General features: G+C 44.8%; 3 protein-coding genes across 3 annotated transcripts; 1 reads left to right on the top strand and 2 right to left on the bottom strand.

The window, feature by feature from the left end:
• Positions 1-53: 53 nt before the first annotated feature.
• LOC6729069 lies at positions 54-803 on the bottom strand. The gene is made up of 4 exons (XM_016177253.3): positions 798-803; positions 577-732; positions 345-518; positions 54-282 (listed from the first exon to the last, which is right to left on the bottom strand). The coding sequence occupies exons 1-4, from the start codon at positions 801-803 to the stop codon at positions 127-129; spliced, it is 492 nt and encodes a 163-aa protein (XP_016035716.2). The 3' UTR covers positions 54-126.
• Positions 804-1,382: 579 nt separating this feature from the next.
• LOC6729068 (mediator of RNA polymerase II transcription subunit 15) lies at positions 1,383-2,665 on the bottom strand. The gene is made up of 2 exons (XM_002104353.4): positions 2,540-2,665; positions 1,383-2,472 (listed from the first exon to the last, which is right to left on the bottom strand). The coding sequence occupies exons 1-2, from the start codon at positions 2,567-2,569 to the stop codon at positions 1,498-1,500; spliced, it is 1,005 nt and encodes a 334-aa protein (XP_002104389.2). The 5' UTR covers positions 2,570-2,665; the 3' UTR covers positions 1,383-1,497.
• Positions 2,666-7,720: 5,055 nt separating this feature from the next.
• Positions 7,721-23,189, top strand: LOC6729065. The gene is made up of 8 exons (XM_016174938.3): positions 7,721-8,183; positions 8,480-8,703; positions 12,811-13,445; positions 15,956-16,210; positions 16,582-16,759; positions 16,987-17,093; positions 19,620-19,697; positions 19,758-23,189. Exons 3-8 carry the CDS (start codon positions 13,074-13,076, stop codon positions 19,890-19,892), a joined length of 1,125 nt encoding a protein of 374 aa, XP_016035715.1. The 5' UTR covers positions 7,721-8,183; positions 8,480-8,703; positions 12,811-13,073; the 3' UTR covers positions 19,893-23,189.
• The last annotated feature ends 1,170 nt before the right edge of the window (positions 23,190-24,359 follow it).

Here is a 24,359-nt window from a genome sequence, read left to right as displayed (position 1 = left end):
ATGCTAACGCTTATGACATAATCAAATCACTAAGAGAGTGAAAAAGGCTTTAATATTAACATAGAAATAAATAAATATTGTAGAATTGGTATATAATTTTAATAAATTTGAAACCGCTGCTTCTGATTATGATATAGTGGAATATATGCAAATTGTGGCACGTTCTATGTTTTTGCTGTACCATATGCTGTTAAAACTGTATTCTCCAGGTGGAAGTGGAAGGATGTTGGTGAAGTGCTCACCCAGAAATTGGGAGGGAAGTCTATCTACGACAAGGTCGTGCTGCAAAAATGTGATTAAATAACATTTAGAAATAATCATTTGATAACTTCACATTAACCCACGTCATAGGGACATTTGTGGTTGGTATTTGTGTAGTTTGTGGTGATCTCCTCGAAAAGTCTGAGCATCGGATTCGCCAAGTTCTTCTTGGATGCCATAAATTTGCAAACATCTATGCTGGCGGCTATGGTTATGGGCATATAGGACCGGAACCTCCTCGAAATTTGAAGTTTTGCCTACATCAATATATACGTTTACTGAGTGCGATTTTTAAGAATTTTTTTTTATACATACCGATGCGTTTGTGATGGGTACTTCGTAAATATTGGCCTTGAGCGATATGTACTTATACGATCGATTAACGGATTTTATGAAACAGTACTCAAAGCTCAAAAATGCCGGGTCCGTTGCATGGCATTTAATATTTGTAAACTCAAACTTGGAGGCGTTCTGGGATTAAAAACAAATCACTGCAACTTTATAATGTAAGATCCTTTATTTTGTTGTATCCTTACTTCCATTATATTTCCAAAAAATATAACTAGCACAAAGAATTTTTCTGCCTTGAAGTACATTTGTGTTCCTCAACAAGTCAACGATGACTGAAGTCATTCAATTTTCATAAACTAAATGTGCGTTGGTAATGAGAAATTGATTAATTACAAAGTGTTTTTATTGATCTGGAACCATTTAAATATTATCTATACATCAAATAAATTGCGTCATTAAGCTATATATGTCAATGAAATTTTAATTAGTATCAACAATATTTTTGCGAACCTATAACTCTCTTTTCCTATCTGTTTTGATAGATTTAATTTCCATTTGGTCATACTAGATTCCCATTTGCATTTACGCCCAGACATTTGCATCTGTGGTAAGGCACATCGACCCTATTTCTCCCTGTGTAATCAATTTAGCTAATTTGCATTTGATGGCTCGACCATATGCAATCCCACAATAAAATATCACCATCACCAGCTGATTGAGCAACATGTAACAGGTTATGCGATTAACATATTTGCTGAATGGACTTCCCATATACTCGTATGCCTACTTTTGGGCTTGTTAAATTAATCATCCGAAACGGTAAGCATGCGTGATTTAAAATTTAAACTGTGATCGATTTATTTACAACAAACAACGAACTGACAACTAAGCATAACAACTAATAAATTCGATGTGAAATTCGGTGAGTGAGATTAGAGAGGACATTTAGTTGTAAGGGTATCTGGAGAGGACCTGCTCCTTGCGCTCGAAAGTGCGTCGATTCTTTGGTCGCAACTGACCCTGACTATTGACAGCAGCTCCCGCTGGCACATAGATCACCTGGCTCTTGTAGCAGCCCTCCACTCGAGGCTGTGTACTGGCCCGCACCGTCTGCAGCACCCGTTGGTGGCTCTCATCCACCTCGCCGGGATTGAGCTCCTTCTGCTGGCAGGCTCCACCTCCCGGGCAGCTGGTCACGAACCTCTGGTACTCTCGATTTTCTCCGGGAGTGCCCTGCTTGTAGTCATAGGCATCCAAAGAGGAGCTCTGCGACTGAGCCACCTGGTTACCCACTCGAGTTTGTGGTGGCGCAGCTCCGGTGGCCTGCAATAGCTGAGCCTGCACCTCATTGGGCGCCACACCTGATCCATGTCCTGCATCCAGCACCTGTTGCCCCGAGCCGGTCGTCACAGGGGCATAGGGAAACGGATTGCCGAAGAACAATTTCTGGGCAGGCTGCTGAGGTGGCAGATAGCTTGCAGGTGGCTGCTGCTGTTGGGGGAAGTAATTGGGTGTCTGGGGTGGAGGTTGCAGGGGCTGCGACTGGTGCTGCAGGTGAGGTGGCCCATAGCTGGTCAGTGGCTGGGCAGGAGCAGCGGGAGCTGGAGGCGCAAAGGGCACGGTGCCAGACTGGAAGTTGGTGCTCACCAGCAGGGGATTCTGGTAGCTAGAAGTGTGCAATTGTTGGCGGGGAGCCTGATGATACTGCGGCACCTGTCGCTGCTGGTATACCTGGACAATATGCGTCTGATGATCCTCATAGATGGCCGGTGCCCTTTGGGTTTCCAAGCCGTAGGTGCGACCCAGAGTCTGCACCACGAACTTGGTGGCTTGAGGCTGCTGGTGCTGATGGTAGGTTTCCGCCACGAAAGGAGTCGGTGGACGGTGGTAATGATAGTCCTGGCAGCTAACCAAAGCCAGCTGTGGGTTAAAAATTAAATCCAGCTTAGAGGTATATCCTTTGGGTAGGCAGCACTGGTTAACCCACCGTCGAGATTAACAGCCATAGGGAGGGCATCTTGCTCGCTTTTTTTGTTGGACACTCGACGCGTTGTGAACTCTTCGCCGGCTGGCAACTAAATGAACTTCGGCAGGGCAGACACCCGCCAAACCAACCCAACCCGCCATAAGATCACTCCGAAAACGGGTTTTGGCATAGCTCAGGATGGTGTGGCTCCGACTGCCGCCGCTTCTGCCAGCTGGCTCTGATTCGTTGTAACAGTTCGAACACATAATTTCATAATTTCTTTTCCATTTATTGTCTCTGCGTCGTTTATTTCTTATTTGTTTACCTTTTCCCCGCTCCAACACTCGAATGATGCTTGCGGCATCATTTGACTATCACTCACGCAAATTTTGTCGTAATTAAAGTGCCAGCTCTGCTGCTCTGACTGCTCTTTATTGTCTACCTGCATTTCTCCACGCACTCGGAAAAATTATGCCCGTTCTAAATAAACTTAAGGCATAGGCTTTTATCCAAATATCTTGCATTTTTAAATAATAGTTATAATATTAAATTTTGGTGTATTTGTAATAGAGTTAACAAAACTGTTTACCTTTTCATAGCTTTGTTGCTTCAGGCCTTTATGCTAATTTCTAGTCCACGGAAATATACCACATTTTTTTATAGTGCTGAGGGCCGTGAAAATGGTTTCGGCCTTTCCGCTTTTAGCCACTTCAGTATGGTTCGCTTTGGCCAAGTTTAATGTAATTTAATTCGCCTCGCATCATCTGTCTGCGCTTTCTGCGAAGCGAGTTATGTTTTGAAGCTCGGCGAAAAGTAAAAGTTGGATCTTGGCTCAAATACGCAGGCATAACTATATAACTATATGTTTGTGTTAAGATCTGTCTGCCGATTTGCAAATGGTTTGCAAACTATAAAGCTGGCATAAGGCCCGTTTAATCTATTTTTATAGGTGCGGTATCTTGAAGTTTTTATGTGTTTTAGATTGCTCATAATGTGTTTATAAGTGTTGATCACCTTTTACACACAATTCAAATATAAATTCATTGTTTATTGTGAGGGAGTTACCTTATAATGGTACGTTGATTGCTTGTAATATATATGTGGTCATTAAAGGAGAAGAGAAACTGCATCTTTGATGTGCTGTGTTGTAACTTTACACAAAATAGATGGTCAGTTTCAGGTCCATCTTTCATTGTCGTTTCGCACATAATTAGGCTAACCAGACGTATTCATAAATATGCAGCAAACCAGTTGATTTGCTGGCTCCGATGTTGCAACCCAATCCGATTCCCATTCGGCCGGATTAAGCGATTGACACGCACCAGAAATGTTACAGCTCTTGAGCATTAAAGGAAGCCAGACTTTGATATTCGGATTGTGCTGACGTCGTCTTTGTTTCTGCGTTTCCGTTTGACAATTGCACGCAGTCGCCTGCAGCTAAATTCCTTGGCGATTGCCCTCGTCCTTCGTCCTGCTTCCTGCTCTCTGCTTCCTTTGCCATAGTTCCCGAACGCGGGCTAACGTCAATCGAAGACGCGCCCTGTTAAATGCACTTGACTGCCACTTGACACAGCAAATGTTGCTGGCGTTGTTCCGGCGTCAAACAAAACATCTTGGCAAGCCAACTGCCAACACTTGACATTCGCCATGAATGCAGCCGAGATCAGCGGGACCTTCGGTCCTGCAGGGGGTGGTACACTCGAAAAAAGAGTCTCAAAAAATTAACTAAATATTTTTAATTTTATTCAAATAAAGACAAAACGCTTATCTTTACCCCACTAAACCACCTATAGAGATTTTAGTAACATGGTTAATTGCATTTTCGCCTTATAAAATATTAAAATAGCTCCTAACATTTTTCTTTGAAATTAGAACGCAGTGTAAGAACGCACAAAACGCGAACAGCTGTCGCAGATGGAAATGCAGATGCCGAGATGCGGTGGCTTATCACGCTGACACGAGAGCAGGAGGTGCTCATATTGCAAGTGGCCAATGCTGCGTATACGCAATCTGCTGCAGTTAAGTCTTAAAAGCAGGGGGAGCTTGAGTGGAGGATGGCAGTAGGTGGTGGGTGTAGTGTCCTCTCCAACTGGAGTGTGGGTGCGTCTGTGAGTTGTCTGTCTCTGCAGCCTGTTTGCATTCATTGCAGTCATGCATTCAGGGTTATGAGCCCCAGCCAAGTTGCATGCAACCTCCGAGGAGATAGAGCACGTGCACTTCTTCCGCCTGTTTGTGTGCGTGTTTTTTCAGTTTATTTTTCGCCATATAAAGCGTCACTTTAGACACCTGACTCAGTACATGTGTGAGTGAGTTTGCTAGCCGCTTTGTTGCCGACTTTTGGGCTTTAGTTGCTAGCAGGGGATCTGCTTAATTAGGCGCACCTGCTGGGGCAGCGGCAAATTAGTAGCAGCCAAGTTGAATGACCTTTGACAGGCAAGCGAACCAAAAAAGTAAAAATACAAGAAAGCTGGGGAGAAAAGTCAGCGGCTAACAAACAATGCAACAGCGTTGGAAAACTCGTAAAAAACGAAGAAAAATCAATTGCATAATGGCGCATGTGTTGCGCAGAACAGCAGGAGTAGAAAATTTGCAACTCTTTTTCCATTTGCACGTTGCAAGACAAAAATAAGAAAAAAAGTGAAAAATTCAACCACCACTTCAAGCAGCGATTTTTGCCTTATTTTTTCATTTTTTTTGTAACTGTAGCAGACACACACATTCGAAAGCTGGCGTAGACATATGTGTGTGTGTGTGTGAGTTTGGCAGCTTTTGTTTGCACCCGCATAGGAAGCCATTTAAGTGCGGCTTCTTGAGAAAATTGCAGCCAGAGCGGACAGAGAAAGAGACAGAGCGATGGAGGAGAGATGAGGCCCTTCGAGGACGTCACTAACGAGCAGCCACCTGCACCACCCTCACCCAAAACCAAGACCAACCCCATCCACCCAAGCCACCCCCACCACCCATAATTAACAGGAGCCACAGCAACAGACACGCCAGCGAGAGCTTAGCTCCCTTGTGGGGCCTATCATTTCCTAGGGAGACAACAGAAGCTGAAGGAGAAAAAAATATACAGAAACCCAAAGGGTTTTGGGTTCGGTGGGAGGTGGTTTGCCTTTGGATGGATCGACTGTGGAAACCCGGTCGTTGCAAAAGCCTTTGGCTTGTTGGGCGACTCAAGCGCCTTAATAGGCTTAGCAGCGAGTCAACTATCAAAACAAGACCAATAAAAGTTGAGCCCCAGCTCGGAGCTTCTGCTCCTCGTCGGTCCATCCTGATGTGCGAGTAGTATGTGTGTGTGTCCCATGTGCGGAGCACACAATGTGTGTGCTGGGAAAAGGAAAAACTTTGCCTATATGATATGCCCTCATGCTCCAGATGACGAGGCCCGAATGCTTTGTCAACGCATGCCACATGGAATATTCATCGGCGGAGGCGGTCTGCTGGGGCCAAGGGGGCGTGCCACAGTTTATGGCACGTTTGTGCCGCAGCCAGCTCTCATTATGTGGCAGCCACCGCAAGTACGTGTCCCGGACAGCCCATAAGCGGGCCATGCCTTCCGCCCGGGAATCCGTCTATGCGGAATCTCAGCCAGACCCCAGATCCATGACCATCACAACTTCTTGGGTCTTTGTTCCTTAATTTTCCTTTGATTTCCTTTTTTTTAAGCCCACATAAAGCCTTTTATTATTTTCATTTTTATAATCTGCATCGTAAATTACTCATTTTTTAAAAGCTTTAATATGCACTTAAAGTGCAGGAAATTTGGAAATGTGCTTACATTTCGAATTCCCTTTCCAAAATATCCTTATCAAATAAAAAGGAATTTACCCATGTTTTACATTTTTTGATGACATCCCTCCAAAAAGTCTGGTACATTCTGCACCCAATCTGATTAGTCCGCGTTGCCATCTATAGATTTGCATTATTAACACTCAAATCCGACGTAATTCGTTGATTAAACCACCGTGGGAGTTCTGGTCCCCGAATCTAGACCCGCCCATCAAGGTCGGCAGGTGTGGCGCCACCCGCTTTTCGCATTTGGCTGCATCAGCAAACAGTCGCCCGCTCCATGAGAAAGTTCCAGCGAAGCTGCCACAGCGAAATGTTGCTGATGACAGCAGCAATATCAGCCTGCAGTGGCAACAGCTACATCAGCAGCAGCAGCAACTGCCGCTCCCTGGATTTGTTTGCAGTCATTCGCATGTGTCATCATCAGCGGCCGAGATGATGAAGCACAAAATATGCCCAGGCTCGCTAGCAACTAAACTGACTGACTGCCAGTCTGGCTAAAAAAAAAAGAAATTAAAAATAAAATATAAAAAAATTGCACAAGCACACAGGCAAACAGACAAATGAGGACGCCAGCGGTGACATGATAGCCTGTGAGCGTCTGCCGCCTATCCTGGTACATTGAAAAAAATAGTTTTTAATATAGCTGGAATAAAACTAAAGTATTTTTTGGAATTTTTATAAAAATCTTTACTCATTAAAATAAAGCTAAAAAGTGTTGCTGTAAAGAATGAAATAATGGTGTGTTTGAGCACTCACTTTTTTCCCAGTGCATCGCAGCGTTGGTCTCTGCTGGCTGCGCAGCAGCTGCGTTTTCCATAGCTGCTGCACGCGTTGCACTGCCGCCGCTGCCACTGCCACTGCGGGTGCTGCTGCTTGTTCTCTGCTATATTTAAATACGCTGCGGGTTGCAACGTCGGCTGGCGTGGCACTTCATTTGCTTCCACAACTCATTCATGCTTTGGAGCCCAGACGGCCTGTCAGAGCCGTCTAAGCCGGGGTAAACACTCTCCGGGCCCCTCATCCCGCCCCTCATCCGACGCCTCATCCTGCCAGCCGTCGAGCTCATGTGCCTCACCTACTTTCCGCTCTTAGGCTGAAGCCTCAGCTCCGCTTCGGGGTGGCTGCAGCGAGAATAAAAAGAGAATGCACGGCATGGCCTGCAAAAAGAAGAGTTAAATAAAAAGCTGGGTTGAAAAAAAAACCCTCCCTCCTGGGTATCGCTTACAACGGGGCACTTGCAACCAGCCAGACCCCCGATTACCCCCATCCGTCATCCTACCGTTAGCGTTAACGCCAGCGTTAATGTTCACGGCGCGGCCTTCCTCGAGGAGTTCAGTTCAGTTTTCTGCTCTGCCCTGCACTGCACTGCTCTGCTCTGCCCGATTCTCGATTCTCCGGCAACGGCAGCGGCAGAGGCAACATAGCCAACAGAGGCAACTGAGGCAGTGGCAAGAACCCAGGCCCAGGAGGCCGTGTTTCTGCTGATGGTGCCACAGTACGCTCGCGTGCTTTGCATACTTTGGTTGCGTTTTTTACTCCGCTCCCGGTTGCACGGTGCACGGTTGCAGTTCGCCTATTCGTTTTGGCCGTCTCACTGAGTACGCCTTGCAATCAGCCGGGCAGCAAACTGCCGCTTGTCGCGTAATTTTTGCACCATTCCGCGTTTCCGGTTGGCGACCCCACTTCCGGTGACCGTTTTTCCGCGCGTTTTCGCCGGCCATTGTCCTGCCCAAAAAAAAGAAGGTTAGAAGAAGAAACGCAGGCAACGGCGGGGAATTTCAAATCCGATGTCGTAAATCAAACGAACGGCAATTGTGCGTGTGTGATCGTCAGGCTCTACACTGAGAGAAAGCTAAATAAAACACCTCTTTCGGTATGTTTTCACATCCATAAAAATCATTAAAGATAATGACAAAATGTTAGGGTTTATTCAGTAACAGCAAGTAACAGCATTTTCTTAATCTTGAACCTTTTATGGTTTTTTTGTGCTAGTTCATTTGTGCAAAAAATATTACAGTAATTTTCCACCAATCAAAAAGACTTAGTCAAAAACAAATTGTTATTTCTTACATTGATTTGATTTGATAGATAAATGAAACTGAAGAAATTAAAAGGATTGATTGCATATTAGCCAATACAATACAATTGGATTAGTTTTCCTCCGTGTAGAACTTGTCCAGTGGTCGAGTCCCCAACAAGTGGGCGGCATTGGGATTATGTCCTTGCGGGCACGGAGCAGTTGGCCAATCCCCGGCAAATGAAGTGCGGCAGCATTTGATTATATAGCGACTTCCGAACCGCTTAACTTGGCTGTGAGTGTGCGCGAGTGTTTGCATGTCTTGAGAGCCCCGAACAGGACACACCGGACCCACCTACTGATTACGGCTCACAATGTAAGTAAATTGCGGAATTACGGGGTCTCGATTCGTTGATTACTCAATCAGCAGTCAATGGGTTTAACTGCCGGATTTCCGGAGCGTTGTGGGGAAGTACGACTGGGGTTCGTACTAATCCATGGCTTCATATCAGATTGATAACTATTATTCAGTTGATTGCCTAAATAGGTTATTAGTTTAAAATAGTACGCGCAAATTAAAGCGATTATTATAGCATGTTCTAATGAAATAGAAATTTGTAAATATTAAAATCTTAATATCTAAAAGATACCGAAAGCCTTTACCAACCAAGGAACTACTAATTTCGCTTCGCTTCATTGAAATTTGCTGTTATGAGACATTTTTGCTACTTACAACATTGCAAGTAGCACAGTTTATGGATGCATTTGGAAAACTTTTCAAGCTTCTTGCTGCCTTTCCAGACGAGTTCACCATTTGAAAGGATTTTAGTTTCGTGCTCATTTTTTAACCATCGAGAAACTAGAAGCTGAATTGATGCTGAATGATGCTTCAGCTGCCTGGAGGCTGTCTTCTTTCTTTCAGCCCGTCTAAAACCATTCCTTTTTGGGCCATTCCCACCACAATGAAACCGCAGCGAAGCCGAAAAGAATAAATATGAAAAATATGAGAATGCAGCTCCAGTCGGGCATTCATGCATCTCCGTCTATTCACACTCATTCAGAGCGGGATGAGCTGGCCTTAAATTTGCATAACAAGCGACAAAAGTCCCCCAGAATCGTAATTATGTGCAAACAAACGGGGCAAATGAAATTTCAATTAAAAAACGAGTGCGAAAGCTGGGGACCAAACATGAAAAAAAAGAAAAAAGTGAAATCGAAGCCGACCGTGGGTGGGGATCCCCTTTTTTTAAGGCTTCCCGGCCACCGCAATACGCACTGTTGGCTGGGAAAGGGAGCAGCCAGTCGAGTTGAAATGAGATGAGTTGAGGCGAGTTGAGTTGCGACTCGAAGTGAATGCCGAGTGCCAAGTGCAGCGCCAGGTGCACTGACATTGGCACACGAACGAGGCTGCAACCCGACCCCCCCATTCCCCCATTCATTTTTCTGCAATCCGTGACCCACCCCCCTTCACCATTGTGAACCCTCCGCCTTCGAGTGACTGGCAGTGCAATTTTGTTGCCAACCTTGAGGACGTCGCTCTGCCTGCTGCTGCACGCCTGCTATTCCGGATTCAAGGCTGCAATCAGGAGCGTCCGAGCAGGGGGATCCCCGCTCATTTACGCTGTTTTCCCACCGAATTCATCTGTGAGCTGATTTCCCCTGCACCATGGGTTCAATCCAGCTTGGAGGTATATTGGCAACCAGCAGATGTAAAACTTGACACTCGTGAATTTAAGACTTGAGGTTTTTAGCTAAATATTAAATATCTTATATGATTATACACTGATATCTTAAATTCATTAGCATTATAAGTGAACTAAACCGTCGGATTGCAGTGAAATCATATTTTCTTTCTCCGGGTTTTAGTTGTTTTTATTTTCCGTATATTTTATATATACTTTTTTTTTAAGCCAACAATGTCAACATGGCAGTCAGACGCCAGAGGAGCTGCAGCTCGCTTTTTCCACTTCCTGCCCTCGTCGTGGAAATAATCAGTGTGCGCCTTTTTGTGTGCATTGTTGTGCTGTGGGGTGTTAAGGGTTGGAATGGGTTAAGGGGGTGGCAGCTTGCAGCGCTCAGTTGCCATTGCAGTTAATTGAAAATACTAAATTTCCACTGTCTAGACGGCAAATTATATGACAATTGTTAGAGCGCGCATGTTTGGCTTTCATATTAAAATTAATTACTCTGGATGAAATTTTGCATAAAAATTTGTGTGAAAGCCATAAACAATGGGGCCATTGTCGAGCAGGCTTATGTTTATCTGCGAATGTGAGTGCTGCTGCTGTTTCTGTTTCTGTTTAATTTCATCACTTCCGCACAGTGGGCTGTGAGTGGCACAGGAGTTGGACTTAATCCCCTTGGAAAGTTTCGTAATTAGAAAGCTAAGGCGATAATCGATGGTGGTAATCGGGGAAAGCGCGATGCATTTGCGAATTTTCACACGCTTCAGGGCTTACGAATTTCTCATAATTATAGCAGAGGATATATCCACTTGAGGGCGGTGAAGGTGAAGGAGCCCAGGAAATTGCAAATTACAAACGGAAAACGTGGGCTGGCCGAACACCTTTGATCACAAATTTGGCTCACTGCACACAAACAATTATTTGGCACTTAATAAACAATGAAATTGAAAATTTAAGACGCTTATCGTAGTCAGTTTGCGGCATATGCAAATTGAGTCCAGCTTTCATGTAATTACACTCGACCCGTAGCATCTTATATATGACATTTTCCATGCGAAGTATATGGAATGGTATAGTATGGAATGGAAGTATGTATATGGCCCATGTACGGAGTGCCACTGACATTCATTAACCGAGAATTGCAACCTTTTTGGGTTTTGGCCCGGAACGGGGTTTGTTCGGCTAGCTCGTAAATAAACTTTGGCAAGCTGTTTGCAACGGCTGCGTATGCAAAACATCTTCAAAATTGACTTTACTGATTTTGCCTTTTGCATTTTATTATGTGTTTATTATGCTAACAATGTGCCGAAAGTTTTCCGGGAGTCTGAGATGCGGGTGGGCATGTGGTTAAATATTTGCAGCTGCAGCAGCTCAGAGGCGTTGGCTAGAAGGGGGTAGAAATAATTCAGATGCGGCGCCTTAAAACTGAATTATAGATTTGAAATTTTATCTGCAAACATGCTATCGAATAATCAAAGCATTTAAGCTAAGTTCCAGTGAACACCTTTTATTAAAATCAAACAGTATACATTTAAGGGTTTGCTTAAATGCCTTGACTCCTGAGGTTAAGTTTTTCTTTGAACCCCGTCCCATGCTATTCCCTTATCAATTCAGATCTTAAATCATTTCAATATTAAAATAGCTCTGAATTGCCCGGGCTATCGGATTCCTACTGCTCAAGTTCCACTCGGACCCTTCCAGCAATTTCGTGCCTTTCATCTGCTAAAAGCCTCATCACTTTCATCCCCTCATTGTCCGGCATTCTGGCATCTTGTCTAGCATGTGTTTATCAATATGAAAGGTATGCGAAGCCAAGTCAAGCTGAGTCAATTAGTTGTCTCTCACTTCGGATCGAAGTTCTTGTACATAAATCCACGGCCTGGCTGAGATTCGGGCAGGGCAAACGGAGGACTCGACCACTTCAATCTAGCACACTCAATGACAGCTGCAGTTCCCTGTGTGGCCAAACTGTAGCCACATTATTTTCATTATGCCATTGTCTGCCTCCTTGGACCACAGTTTTCGGGGTAGATTGCCAGCCACCTGACGAGGAGGAAACGGCTGGACAATATTTCTGCTGCCAGCAGACATTTGCATTTCATTTTTCGACAAGCAAAAATATTTTTACAGCCAAGCATACACACAAACACACCCGGAGACAACAAACAAGGATCGGGGTCGTTGTCGCAGAATGGGCATTGCACAAATAGTTAGACGACTTCCTTTTGTCTTTTGTCTGTGACCCGAGGGCGCTGCCATCCGGCCCCGCCCCCCGTGGAGATGCCTCCTCCGTCTGCACTGGTCCATCTGTCATTTTAAGTGGCTTATTCATATGCAAGTGGCTTCCGGGGCTAAGCATATTCAAGTGTTTTAGTGGCTCGTGTACATGACCGAGCATTATCATTAAGTGCTTATAGGCAGGACTCGGCAGAGGCTTTTGCCCATTCCCTCGATTGCGAGTGAACAATGACTGCTATTAACGCAAATTGATATGCCAGGCCCCTGCCCCTGGCCATCCACATCCAGATCCAGGCAGTGCCCCCCATGACCTACACCTGTCAGGCGAGTTAAATGGCCACCGGAAGTAGCCGAAACCATATTACGCATACGCACTGTTGAGCCTGGCAAATGAAATCCATACCATTCGTTACACCCACGAAGCCAAACTCAATTTAATTTAATGTTTATGATTTTATGCTCCTAGTCCTAGTTTTAAGGTCTAGGCCTGGGTTGGCAGCTATAGGAAAATCTTTAAAGCTTTGCATAAATGATTTTCTTACCTAATTTTTTTCCGACAGAGTACTCTGTGCAACTTGCTCCTGTTGCCGCTGCTATGAAGGCAACCTCCAGCAGCAGCTGCAGCAGTGCCGCCAGCAGCTGCAACCAACCGGAGCCGCTGGCGACTGGCGTCGGATCCAGTGGGGTCAGTGGAGCTAGTGGTGCCAGTGGCGCCAGCACCTCGACGAAGCCGCAGCGCCTGAACAAGGTCTCCTTCGCACCGTTGGACCTTCCGTTTCCCAGCGGAGCCACGTGATACGCGAATGCGAATACCAGCACCAGCATGCCGCACCACAACATCGTCTGCGAGTGGCTGCGCACCATTGGACTGGCCCACTACGGCGAGAGCTTCTTGGAGAACGGCTACGATGAGCTGGAGATCTGCAAGCAGATTGGCGAGATCGATCTGGATGCCATCGGCGTCGATAATCCCTCGCATCGTGGCAAGCTTCTGAAGAGTGTGCGGATGCTGCGAGAGAAGGGAGCCGCCATTGTCTATGTCCTGATCAACGATCCCAAGGCTCTGAGCAGCAGCAACGAGATCCTGGCCTCCGACTGTGATACGCCGGTGACCATGAAGGAGCTGGAGGCGGTTATGAAGCGCCACCTCGAGGCGGATGGCATACGACTCACCGCCCATCCGTACTCCACGCCGGTAAGTACATAGTTCCTCACTATCGTATCATTTTGCTTTTTATAAAACCTATTTTAAATTGTTAGCATTGTTTCTTATGTACTTTATTAAATTAAGCATTAAGCCTGCCTCTGCAAACTATCCCAACTAACTGTGGCTAGCAACCAGCCAGCGATTGCTCTTATCTATGGTCGTTTTGTTTAGGGTCCTGGCAATTTGCATCCTGCCCTCCCGGGTGGCGTGGCCAAGAGTGGGCGGTTGCGGGCAAAGGATGCAAGTGCAACGTGTGACAGTCGTTCGGGGAGCCAGCGCTGTGTGCGCTCTAATGTGAAATTAACACGATTTTAATTTAGTTAAACCGAGTGGCCAACCAACCAACGAAGGCCCGCTGGGTCACCTCAACATACACTGTGTCCACTTCAGCCCATCGGCCACCCGCTGTTTTGTTTATTTTATTATATGTACGTTGGTCCCAGGTTGGGGAAATGATTTTGCATTGCGTTAATTTTGTTTATTTTGGCGCGTATTTTTCGGTTGCTGCTGGCTTACAGATAAAGCTCAGCATTGTGGTTGCGTTTCAGTGAAGTGAGTTGGGCGAGAGTGCCACAATTAAATGATTGCCGCAAAATTGCCAGGCCAGCAATTCGCAACTGGAAATGGTGGCAAAAGCATGAAGGTGACATAAAAGCATCTACTGTTCAAGGAAAATAACATGACCTTAGAATTTCGTATAGTAATTGCTTGACACGTTTATAAGTCCGTTCCTAGCACTATTCATCAGCATTTGTATTTAGTTTTCCTGATAGCAGGCCCACTGTGGCCGCGTGAAAGAAATGCACATTGAAAGGCATTTGGCAGCCTCGTTTGCTCTGATGACTTCTGGTGCCTTTGTCCACGTTTTGTTGGCTGAAAACATGTCACTAGTTCAGGGCCGCCTGCATTCCGCCAAAGAAATGCAATCCAATGCAATGCAAATAGATGCAAAGCCATCTCCATTTAAAGTTCAGGTCTATGCACATCCCCACCACCCTTGTTGGGGGCTTCTGTACCAGTGGGCGTGGCAGACGTGCCTATTGAGCACGCATGGAGTGTTGACAGTTTGCCAGACACTCTTCAGATTCCGATGCAGCGGCTTATTATGCAGGGCACGCGATCCGCAGGCTTCCGCTCCAGCTCCTGCTGCTGAATTTGTAACTCAACTGAGAAAAAAGCAGATTTTGTTCTTATTTTTTTCTGCTCTCTATTACTAGTCGGTTTAATATGAACTGGAATGACCCAATCCCAAAGCACTTGACATGAAATAGGCGTTCTTGGTTTATATTTTTATTGTCCTTCAAAGCCTGTTATTATTTATTTCTGTGTACTAGCACTTCTATTTCGGTTCCTGTTTCCTTCAAAAAGTGTTAAGACTGCTCCGTGGCTATGTGTGAAAACTTTGTCATAGGCTGCATCAGGTTTTGCTGCTTTGCATTTTAATTAGCGCCAGTTGAGGTCCTCTTTTTTTGGTCCCAAGCTGATGGCTCAGTACTTGGCATAGTTAGTGCGCCAAGATGTGGTTAAATATTTACGATTGTTGTCTTTGTGGCGGCGCAAATTGAAATGCAACTTTAAGCCCGAAATGGAATTATACCGAATGGCAGTGAAGAAAGGTGTCTGCCGGTTGAATGCGGGAGAAGAGGGGATTGGTTAGACAGGACTTGTTGGCTTCTGGCCCCCTCGACGCCCCCTTCGTCTGGGCCATGTTGACGCGCGGGCTCCAACTTCAACTAATTGCACTTTGCGCTGATGAGACAGACAGCCCCCTGGGTGTGTGGGTGGTTATGTACTACATCTGCAGCTGTAGTTGTAGTAGTAGTAGTATCTGTGTGTCTAACTGACTGACAGCTGCAGACAAGTTGCATTTCAGCACAAATGTTTGCATGTGCATTACATGAATGCGACGCTAAATGAATTTGCCAGGCCGTGAGGGTTGGGGCTCAGTGGATTTAGTTCTGCCCGACTCGAGGATGCAGGTGCAGACATCGACATAGACATAGACACACAGAAGATGCAGATACGGATGCGGATGCAGATGGAGACGCAGCTGCAGATGGAGCAGCATAAAGGAGCACGATGCTGCCGCTTCAGTGACCGCTTTGAATGTCAAACAGGACACATTTAAGTGGCAGCCTCTCGCTAATTACCGGAAGATATTAACACTTGTGCGCCCACCTTGCTCCTCCTGCTTCTTGAGGACATGGTTTTGACCCTGCCCTTAGTGGATTGCGGCTAAGACTTCTAGGGATCTTGGGCTCTCCATGACCAAGTTGCAACTTCGCAATGCACCGCAGGAAATTGTGATTGGGGTTAATTGGGGCTATGTTATTACAATTGATTTAGGGATGTAATAATAGCAATACATTACCATTCAAATAAAGATAAAAGCGCATTATTATATTGTTGGATTCTATAGATCATTCCGTTACTTCTCGATTGTGCATATTTAGTTATAATATACAAAATAACGTGTGTTGTCTTTTCTCGCCATGCAGGAGGGCAAACGAGGCTACCTGGAGGGCCTGGCCGCCCACTACAGCAAACAGATCAACATGCCGTACGACGACGTGCTGGACGCCATCGAGCAGGTGCGCCTGTCCAAGTGGAAGGAGCGCCACGTGCGCATCTCCACGGGGCATACGCTGTCCCGCCGGATGGCTGGGCCCAGTTGCAGTGGAACGGGCCTGGTCAGCTCCTCGGTGATGCCCACCAGCCACAGCCAGCCGCTCTATGTGCCCGGCAAGTACTTGGTAAGCATATGCTTCGACTTCGAACCGTGACTTTTACGGCCGCAAAGGCTTTTACGACCTCCAGCTAATCAGACTCTAATTCATTTCCGTTCCGTTTCGTTTATTATGCATGCTCATGTGTGTTTTTTTTTATGTGTGCATGCACTGAAAGAAATTTACTGGGGATCCCTTTGGAAGTGATATATGTATAATTTACTTTGTGATTAAATGGGAGAGGACAGTGGTTTTTTATCAATTTTAATCCTTCTTCATATGAAATACCAATGAAATCGCTTTCAAAGTATTGAATATTTATGACTAAGGTCTTTAAGAAACGATAAACTTAGTTTTTATTGATCTATATAAATTATATACTTTCCGTGCATGTGCAGCCCTCCAGTTGCCTATCAAATCGTGAGGAGAACGAGATCTACAGCTATACGCAGAATGACTTGGCCAATCGCATGGCCCGGAACGCCATCGACTCCAAGTCGGCTCTGAATCTGAACGGGATGCAGCACAGTTATCCGGGAGCACGGACCAATTTCTTTTACGACTTTTCGGCAACAGGTGAGGAGCGTCTAAAGTCGGAGGAGGAGGCGCCGGAATCTGTGGTTAGAGACAGTTTGGCGGCTGTTTGGTTTTTATGGCTTTTAATTCAATTAAATTGGTTTGCGCTTAAACTTTGGCTGTCTGGTTAATCAAATGAATGTCTGTTTGATTCTCGGTTTGATTGTTCGCCTGACTGCCTCGCATTTGGATTTGGAACTGGATCTGGATTGGATTTGATTGGTTAGAGGGTCGGAACAAGCACAAGCAGCGGAGAACGGTCTTCCACAGGTTTTTGCAGGGCCTCCGGCAAAGTGGAGATGAGCTGAACGCCACGGAGGGAATGCAGTTGAAGGTGAGTTTGGAGGTCGCAAATTGGGTGCCACTTACAAAAAAGGTAGACCTTTTTTTTATCGAAACCATTTCGTGTGTGATTTTGTCATTTCCGGTTAAGAAAGCATTTTTATTGCCTACTTTTCGGCTTGCTTCCAAGTTTGCTTGTTTGTGTGTGTGGGTAATGGTAAAACTTTAGTTGTCATAGGAAATGGTGGGGTATAAAAGGACTGGGTAAATCAACCAAATAAATATAGGAATGTCCTCAATTGTCCCTACGGAATGGCTATCTATTTTATTGTTTGAGACCTGTGCTAAGAATTTTCTAATTTCCTCTGCTTTAAGTCTTAAATAGTCTATACTGGCTTTTTGCGTGGCAAAAATAAAATAAATAAAATAAATAAAATAATACGTTGGTTTCCATTCGACACTTATGTTCAACGCCATATAGACAGTGACATTTTCATTAGTCAAGCAGTTGACACCCCCTAAGTTGCTTTAGAATTATGAAAATGGAACGAGTTTTCGCATTTCGGTCGCAGTTTAATTCCCGCCTCCTTGATTCAGGACGGGGAGAACGTCCCTACCTCCGCTCCTTATCTCTCTGGAAAGCCATGAAAAGTTCCATAATTTGGAGCTAACTTCAAAGCATTTCCTTGCCGCATTCAAAACAAAAACTTTTCCCGATCCCCCTTCCCCACCCGCCAACGAGACCATTCGCTGCTCTGTTTAATGTCGAATTTTTGCCATGGACAAGTTTGGCGGACGAGAAGGGGGCGGAGCACTGGGACTACTTATAAAATTAAATTAAAATATAAAAACCGCGTAAACCTACAAATAACAACGATGGCCGCAGCAACAACAATAGCAGCAATAACTAGGAAAGTTCGCGTTCTGGGAAAATGGGCGGGGCGGAAAAGCCTGGGGGCGGTGGAAAACTTTATCAAGGCTAAGCCGATAAAAGGCAATTACCGTTAATTGCGTTGACTTGCGCTGGGCGAGTGGTCGAGACCAGACAATGACAACACAGCCGGAGCAAAAAGAGCACGGCTTGCTGGGGGTCAGGAGTCACGGGAGCGGTATGGTGGAAGCTGGAAGCGGGCAGTGCGGCGAGGACATGTGCCGGATGCAAATGGCAGACTCCGAGATATGAACTGCCGATGAGGGCGGGGGTCCGGCAAGTGCAAGTGCCAGATACAGATGGAAATCCACGACAGGATGCGCAATGCACTGGCAAAAAGTCCTCTGTTCATTACAGTGAGTTTTTATAACCTGAGCTGAGATACTACCTAAGAAATACCTATCTTAAATTTCCACATTATAGTTTTATATATAGTCCTTAAATCTAATTAATCGCATTTTTATTTGCCAAATTAGTTGTAAGTTGAACTTGGTGTACTTTTTTGAGTGCATCGAGTGCTGAAATCGCAGAGGACAAAACTGGGGACGAGAGCGCCAATCGCATTGTCGGGGGCGTTGTCAAGGACCTGAGGACGAGGCACGTTCCTGGAACTCCACGCTACCTGGTCATTTGCACCTTGGCGCATTTCGGCTTTGCTGCGGTTGTTATGCCGGATGTGAAAGATGTGGGTGGGGATCAGGTGGAGCTCCCTACACACGACTGTCCCTTTTCCATTCGCATTTGTTTTTATTATTTCAGGCGTGCCAAAGTGTTTTGTTTTGTGTGTCCTGTCGCCGTGCACTTTTCCATTTCCATTTCCATTCCCATCCAGGTTCCAGGTTCCAGCGTCCATTTCTATTTTTTTTGGTTACTTTTTTGTGTGTCCTTTTATTTGGGTTGGGCGTCCTCCGGAGTCCGAAGAGAGTTTATAACTTTTCGTGTTTTACGGTTGTTGTCCGGTTTTTCTTTTGTGTGTGCCCGCTCCTTCGCCGGCTGTTCATTTAATATTTAAGCACAATTTGCCGCTGCCGAGGACCACGGCTGCAGATTGTCCACTCCGGTTCCTCCCGAGTTTTGCGGTCAATTTTGAAAATGACTTGGGCTAAGCACTGGCGACAATTGTGCTCCGTGTTCGGGACAACTTCTTTTGTGTGTGCGGCGTGTCCTCTGGCACTCATTACCTTTCTTTGGCCCCAGCTCGTGATTCAGTCGCCGTTGCTCTTGCTGTGCTTTTTCCTCTGGTCAAAGGTCACCCGGAGCGTGTGTTCCAGCTCCTCAACGGCACTCATTATGCGGTCTGTTGCGGAAATGCTGCTCCGGGGACAGGAGCAACCAGCAACCAGCGGTGCCCTTTCATTACACTTACTCGGCTGCCCGGCGCTTTTCATTTGACATTTCCCATTTCCATTTGAAGTTTTGGCTGCGGTTGTTTTGAGGTGTCGATTTGTTCGGTCTGACTCGGGTTAATGAAGTAATCATGGGCGGGCACAAAATAGCCGGAATAACATGCCAAAGTGGCGGGGAAAATAGAATTTATTCAACGTTGTATAAAGTAAATGCACGAAGCTAACGTAACAGGTGCAAAGACCCAATTTATTATTAAAACATAAATTATCTTTATATTGTTACAATAACTTACCTTTACAGACCAATGAGCGCCTGAGAAACTGCAGCACGATGAAGCGACCGGAGCCGCATCAGGACTTTGAAAAGACCATACAGAGAGTAAATAAGAGAACTCTGAATACTAAAATGTATCATAATTAAACGGTTACTATCTTCCAGCTAAAGACACAGAAGGCGGCCCAGAAAAAGCCAGCCAGTGCTCCAATGGAAATGGCCATTCATGACCGGAACAAGGAGGTGGCCCACACCCATGTGAACGAGATGCCGCTCAATAACTATACAAAGCATCCCTAGGATTCGGCCCTAAGCAGCGCTGCTGCTTAGACCGAATATACAGGATAACAAAAACCACACACCACTCACTTATAGAAATTGTTGAATCAATCATTATTCTCAATCAGGTGATACACAATGTTAAGAAAGGCAGGATCATAATCTAAAGGATGAGGCTAAATAGTAAAGGAAATAGAGCAGGCCAACGAAGCAATATTAATGCATTTATAACTAACAAATAGGAGGACAAATAGCTATAGGAATCATATCTGCAAGTGTTGAGCTTAACATACCCATAGGACTAATTGAGGGACCCAACCTGATCACCATCCGCTCCCACTGTATAGTCACCTGACCATTAATGAACACTAAGCCTAGTCTAAGCAGCACTTCACCTCCCCGTTGATCCAACAGTATATTGTGCACAGAGAGAAAATCTAACTCAAACTAAAAACCGCAAAATCTATGTTATATGAATCCTTCGCAATTGCATTCCCTTCGACACTTGTTGAAACCTTTAAACACCCTTTCTGCTATTAACTCAAAAGCCATTAGTTGAAAAGCCAACCTGCACGCAAACAACAAATCGATGGAAATGTTCTTGATTATTTTTCTCTGTGTGCATGCTCCCATCCAACCAGAATCAATCTCGAAATGCTCTTGCCCCGAAGTCTATCGGCAATTATTTGAACACCCCGAGAAAGCCGCCGCAGCAGCAGTCTGCGAATGCATCGACAACTGGCCGGGGGAATGTTGACAAAACGCAAAAATCCAACAAGCTTAACGCTAAATCAACACGCACACTCGCACACTGGCTCACACGCACACACACACACGTAGTCGCACAGCCACACACGCAAAAACACAGATGCAGGCTGGCAAACTTGTTCTAACCGCAGACGTTGCACAGACACACGGACACCATGCTCACGGACAGACGAACGGACGGATGCGGATGCGGATTCGGCTCTGGCATTTCCGTTTCAACTTGGCACTGCATCGATTTTGGTCTTTGGTTTTTCGAGCTGCAGCTGCAGGCGGAACGGAACGCAACGGAATCGACCTGAAGCCGAAATGGTCGCTCTGCCATTTGCCTTTTTTGCATTTTAATTGCATGTTGCGCCCGAAAGTATGCAACTTGTCCAGCAAGACCTGTATGTGTGTGATTGTCTTTCTTTCTTGCCGTGTGTGCGTGTCGACAGTGATGGGAAGTCCTTAAAGCAGTACTAATTTATTATTTTCACCCTTCCTCAGCTTAACCGCAGAATGTGAAAAGATTTTTAATAAGCATATAAAGTTTTTTAATATATATATTGTCATATGGATTGCATAGCATTTCAGTGTAACTTTTTTACCTTAAATCATGCCTAGGTGTTTATTTTAATGTGATATTTCTATTCTTCGAGCTGCACTCGGATTTCCCATCTCTATTCGGTGACAGAGAATGCGATTTGCATTTTTGAGCCAGGCAAAGGCATTTCAAATTCGTTTTTAATTTTGTTTGCTCTCTGGCCGAAAGGCATCAAAATGGTCGATGGCCATTTGCTCGCGGTTGTCTTTGTCATTCCCCCCGCAGCCATCCAAATCCAATTCCCTGCCACCAGCCACACTACCAAAAAGCCAGCGAGACATCCGGGAAAGTTCTGGCCATTTCGGTGCTGCAGCTGCGTTTATTATTAAATGTCTGTGGCGCCGCGTTGAGCTGCCAGAAAATTGAAACATTTAGCGGCTACGTGAGTGCGTTTGCCAAGGGATCAGCGGCCATTTCGCGGGCCGTTTCCGGTTCCGCTTGTCGCGAAACTGCAATTAGCTTAAGCTCTTGTTCCGCCCCAAGGCTGAAGCCCCAAACTTCTATGGCTGGCATGGCAGCCATTTAATGTTTAATTTATTTTTTATTCGATGCACCTCTAGCGTGTGTTAACGTGCAATTAACCCTGCCAGGCTTCGATGATAATTTTATTTAAATGAAATTAAATTAAATGCAGCACATGAGAGACTCTACCAGCCAACCAGCAACCAGCAATAGTGAAAATAGTATAGACAAACAAACAAACAAAATGCAAACAGTGAAAAAAGGTGAAATTAAATATAGGCAAAGTGAAAACAAAGCAACAAACTCTGAGCGGGCAGTCAAGTGTAAAATTGTGCGCCAGTTTAATATACATATAATTGTTGCACTACCAATACATAGGCATATACAGCATACATACATACATACATATATAGAGTACTCATACAACAGCACGGTCAGTTAAATGGCCAAAAACAATGAGAGCAATCGGCAGAAATAGACCAGAGACAGCAATTAAAGCGTAAACTGTAAAATACAAAGTCAAATTCAGCCTGGCATGCTCGCTTTAATTTGAACAAAAATAAATAATACATAATAAAAATTGATTGCGGAGTGCACGCCATAGAAATGGCCATAACATTCACTGCCAATCAAGCGAGAGGCATTTCGATATTGATCCCAGCCTCTGCTAGGTGTCCACGGCAATTAATTTATGCGTAAGCTCAATCATAATTTAAATTAGGACTGCCACAGCTGGCCGTAAATCATTGACCAGCCTTATTGACCCACTTCGGGAAGGGGGATCGGGGTTCTCCCGCTGCCAGGTCAAGCAGACGACAGCTTTAACATGGCCAAGTGGCCAGTCGAGCGCAACAAATCACAATAAACAACAGACAGAGACAGAGAGAGAGAGAGAGAGAGAGAAGGAGAGCTGAAGGATTCCGATCTGAGCAGGATCCTGTCTCGGCAATCAGGCTAACAGATATATATTTATTAATTTATTATGAATATTGATGACCTACGGTCTGTATACAAATATACATCAGCAAATATACATACTACATTTAGCCACATACGAATATTTACAATAAACGCTGATGGTCAGCCATCGACAAATTTCAATTTACATACGTAAGTGTTTAAGCAAAAGGCCAAAGCATTTCAAATGCAAATGGAAGAGAAACGACAAAAAATCGGCAAATTGATTGCCCAAATAAATAAATAAATAATATTTATGAAAATAGAGCACGCGCGAAAGCGTGTCAGAATTACCCATTTAAAACATAGTAAATATATTTACACACATTTGTATAGTTATATGTATACACCCCTAGAATATTAAATGTTTAAAACAAATATTTAGCGAGCATATGCCCCAAATGTTTTGCACTTGTAATCAAAACAAATAAATTGGCAAAAAGTCGCAAAAAGTGTAGCGAAATTTGCATACGTTATATGAAAAAATCGAATATTTTTAAACTTCAGTTCACATAGAAATAAAGAGTTTTCCCGAAATGTACAACAAATGCGAGTTTCACTGGGTAATTCCGCACACCTGACTACCAAGGAATCGATTATCATTTTGGCGGGCTGATTTAGAGAAATAAGTCAGGATCTTCTCTTATCTCTATAAGGACATTCCAAACGGATAAAGTGACAGCACTGTTGGGCAAAATCCAGGTGTTGTTTTCCATCAATGTCGCTGTCCTTTCACGTGCTCCACCGGATCTCGGAGTTGCCTCTGGCGGATGATTGATGATTGCTCTGACGCTTCCTGCAAGCTGAGATTGCTCTAAACCCTCTCCTGCTCCTGGTGGGGGAAATCACAGGATGCGAAGTGAGTCTGCGAGGTTACAAATAGTGCCTGAATATATCAGCGAGCTGAAAGGACCGAGACTTTAAAGAGTGCTCATTGGCGTCTGATTATTTAGATAAATAAGGGGAAACACTTCACTTAATAATAGCTACCCTCACTTTGTTTGCTGGTAGTAAATGCTCAATAAAGATATTTCGCTTCTAGAGAAAGAAGATACAGACAGCTCTTCAACCGACTAGATTATTCTATTTTATTAGATACGGATCAACGGCATTTAAACCTAGAAGTAAAAGATAACTTTAATGTCAACACAATTATAATCCGATTAATGAATGTTTTAAATGTAAATAGAAGTCAAATGTATCTTTCCTCTTAATCAACTCACCAATTATTTCGTTTATATTAAAATATATATGTAAACAAATTCCCTCAGCTCTAATCTGAACCCATAGCCTGTAGATCCTTCCACATCCTATTAAAACAAATGAAAGCAATTTGGGTGAAATCTACAAATGAAAAACGGGAAAAAGAAAGAAAATGCAGTGGCAGGTTCCTACTCGAATATTCCCAAACAAATATGCAGGGACTCCACCAATCCCATCATCTGCACATTATTCGAACCTCGAACGTGTCATTGTAAGTTCAAGTGTAGCCATGAGCGGAGAAGTCAGGAGCAGGAGCAGGAGCAGAAGTCCTCCAGCTGACTCCACTGGAGCGGATGAGGACGAGTGCCGATGATGATTGTTGGCGTCGCCAGGAAAATGGAAGTCGGGAGTGGGAGTCCCTGGCGCTGGGACTTTTCGGGCCTCGTCCGATGATTGTGATGGGCACAAAAGCCAGCGTCTCATGAAAAATGCATGCGACTCGGCTGCCTCATATG

Source organism: Drosophila simulans, chromosome 3R, assembly GCF_016746395.2.
Source record: "Drosophila simulans strain w501 chromosome 3R, Prin_Dsim_3.1, whole genome shotgun sequence".
Classification (NCBI taxonomy): domain Eukaryota; kingdom Metazoa; phylum Arthropoda; class Insecta; order Diptera; family Drosophilidae; genus Drosophila; species Drosophila simulans.
The sequence above is the reverse complement of the archived record's forward strand: the minus strand, read 5'-3'. Positions and strand labels throughout refer to the sequence as shown.

What these genes read in the sequence shown, in the direction of transcription:
- LOC6729065 (XM_016174938.3), top strand. Translation starts at nt 13,074, where the DNA reads ATGCCGCACCACAACATCGTCTGCGAGTGGCTGCGCACCATTGGACTG. An exon ending in CCCATCCGTACTCCACGCCG is followed by an intron (nt 13,446 to 15,955) that starts GTAAGTACATAG and finishes CTCGCCATGCAG; the next exon opens with GAGGGCAAACGAGGCTACCT. An exon ending in CGGAGGGAATGCAGTTGAAG is followed by an intron (nt 17,094 to 19,619) that starts GTGAGTTTGGAG and finishes TTACCTTTACAG; the next exon opens with ACCAATGAGCGCCTGAGAAA.
- LOC6729068 (XM_002104353.4), bottom strand. Translation starts at nt 2,569, where the DNA reads ATGCCCTCCCTATGGCTGTTAATCTCGACG. An exon ending in TATGGCTGTTAATCTCGACG is followed by an intron (nt 2,473 to 2,539) that starts GTGGGTTAACCA and finishes TTTAACCCACAG; the next exon opens with CTGGCTTTGGTTAGCTGCCA.
- LOC6729069 (XM_016177253.3), bottom strand. An exon ending in TACCCATCACAAACGCATCG is followed by an intron (nt 519 to 576) that starts GTATGTATAAAA and finishes ATATTGATGTAG; the next exon opens with GCAAAACTTCAAATTTCGAG. An exon ending in ACCACAAATGTCCCTATGAC is followed by an intron (nt 283 to 344) that starts GTGGGTTAATGT and finishes ACATTTTTGCAG; the next exon opens with CACGACCTTGTCGTAGATAG.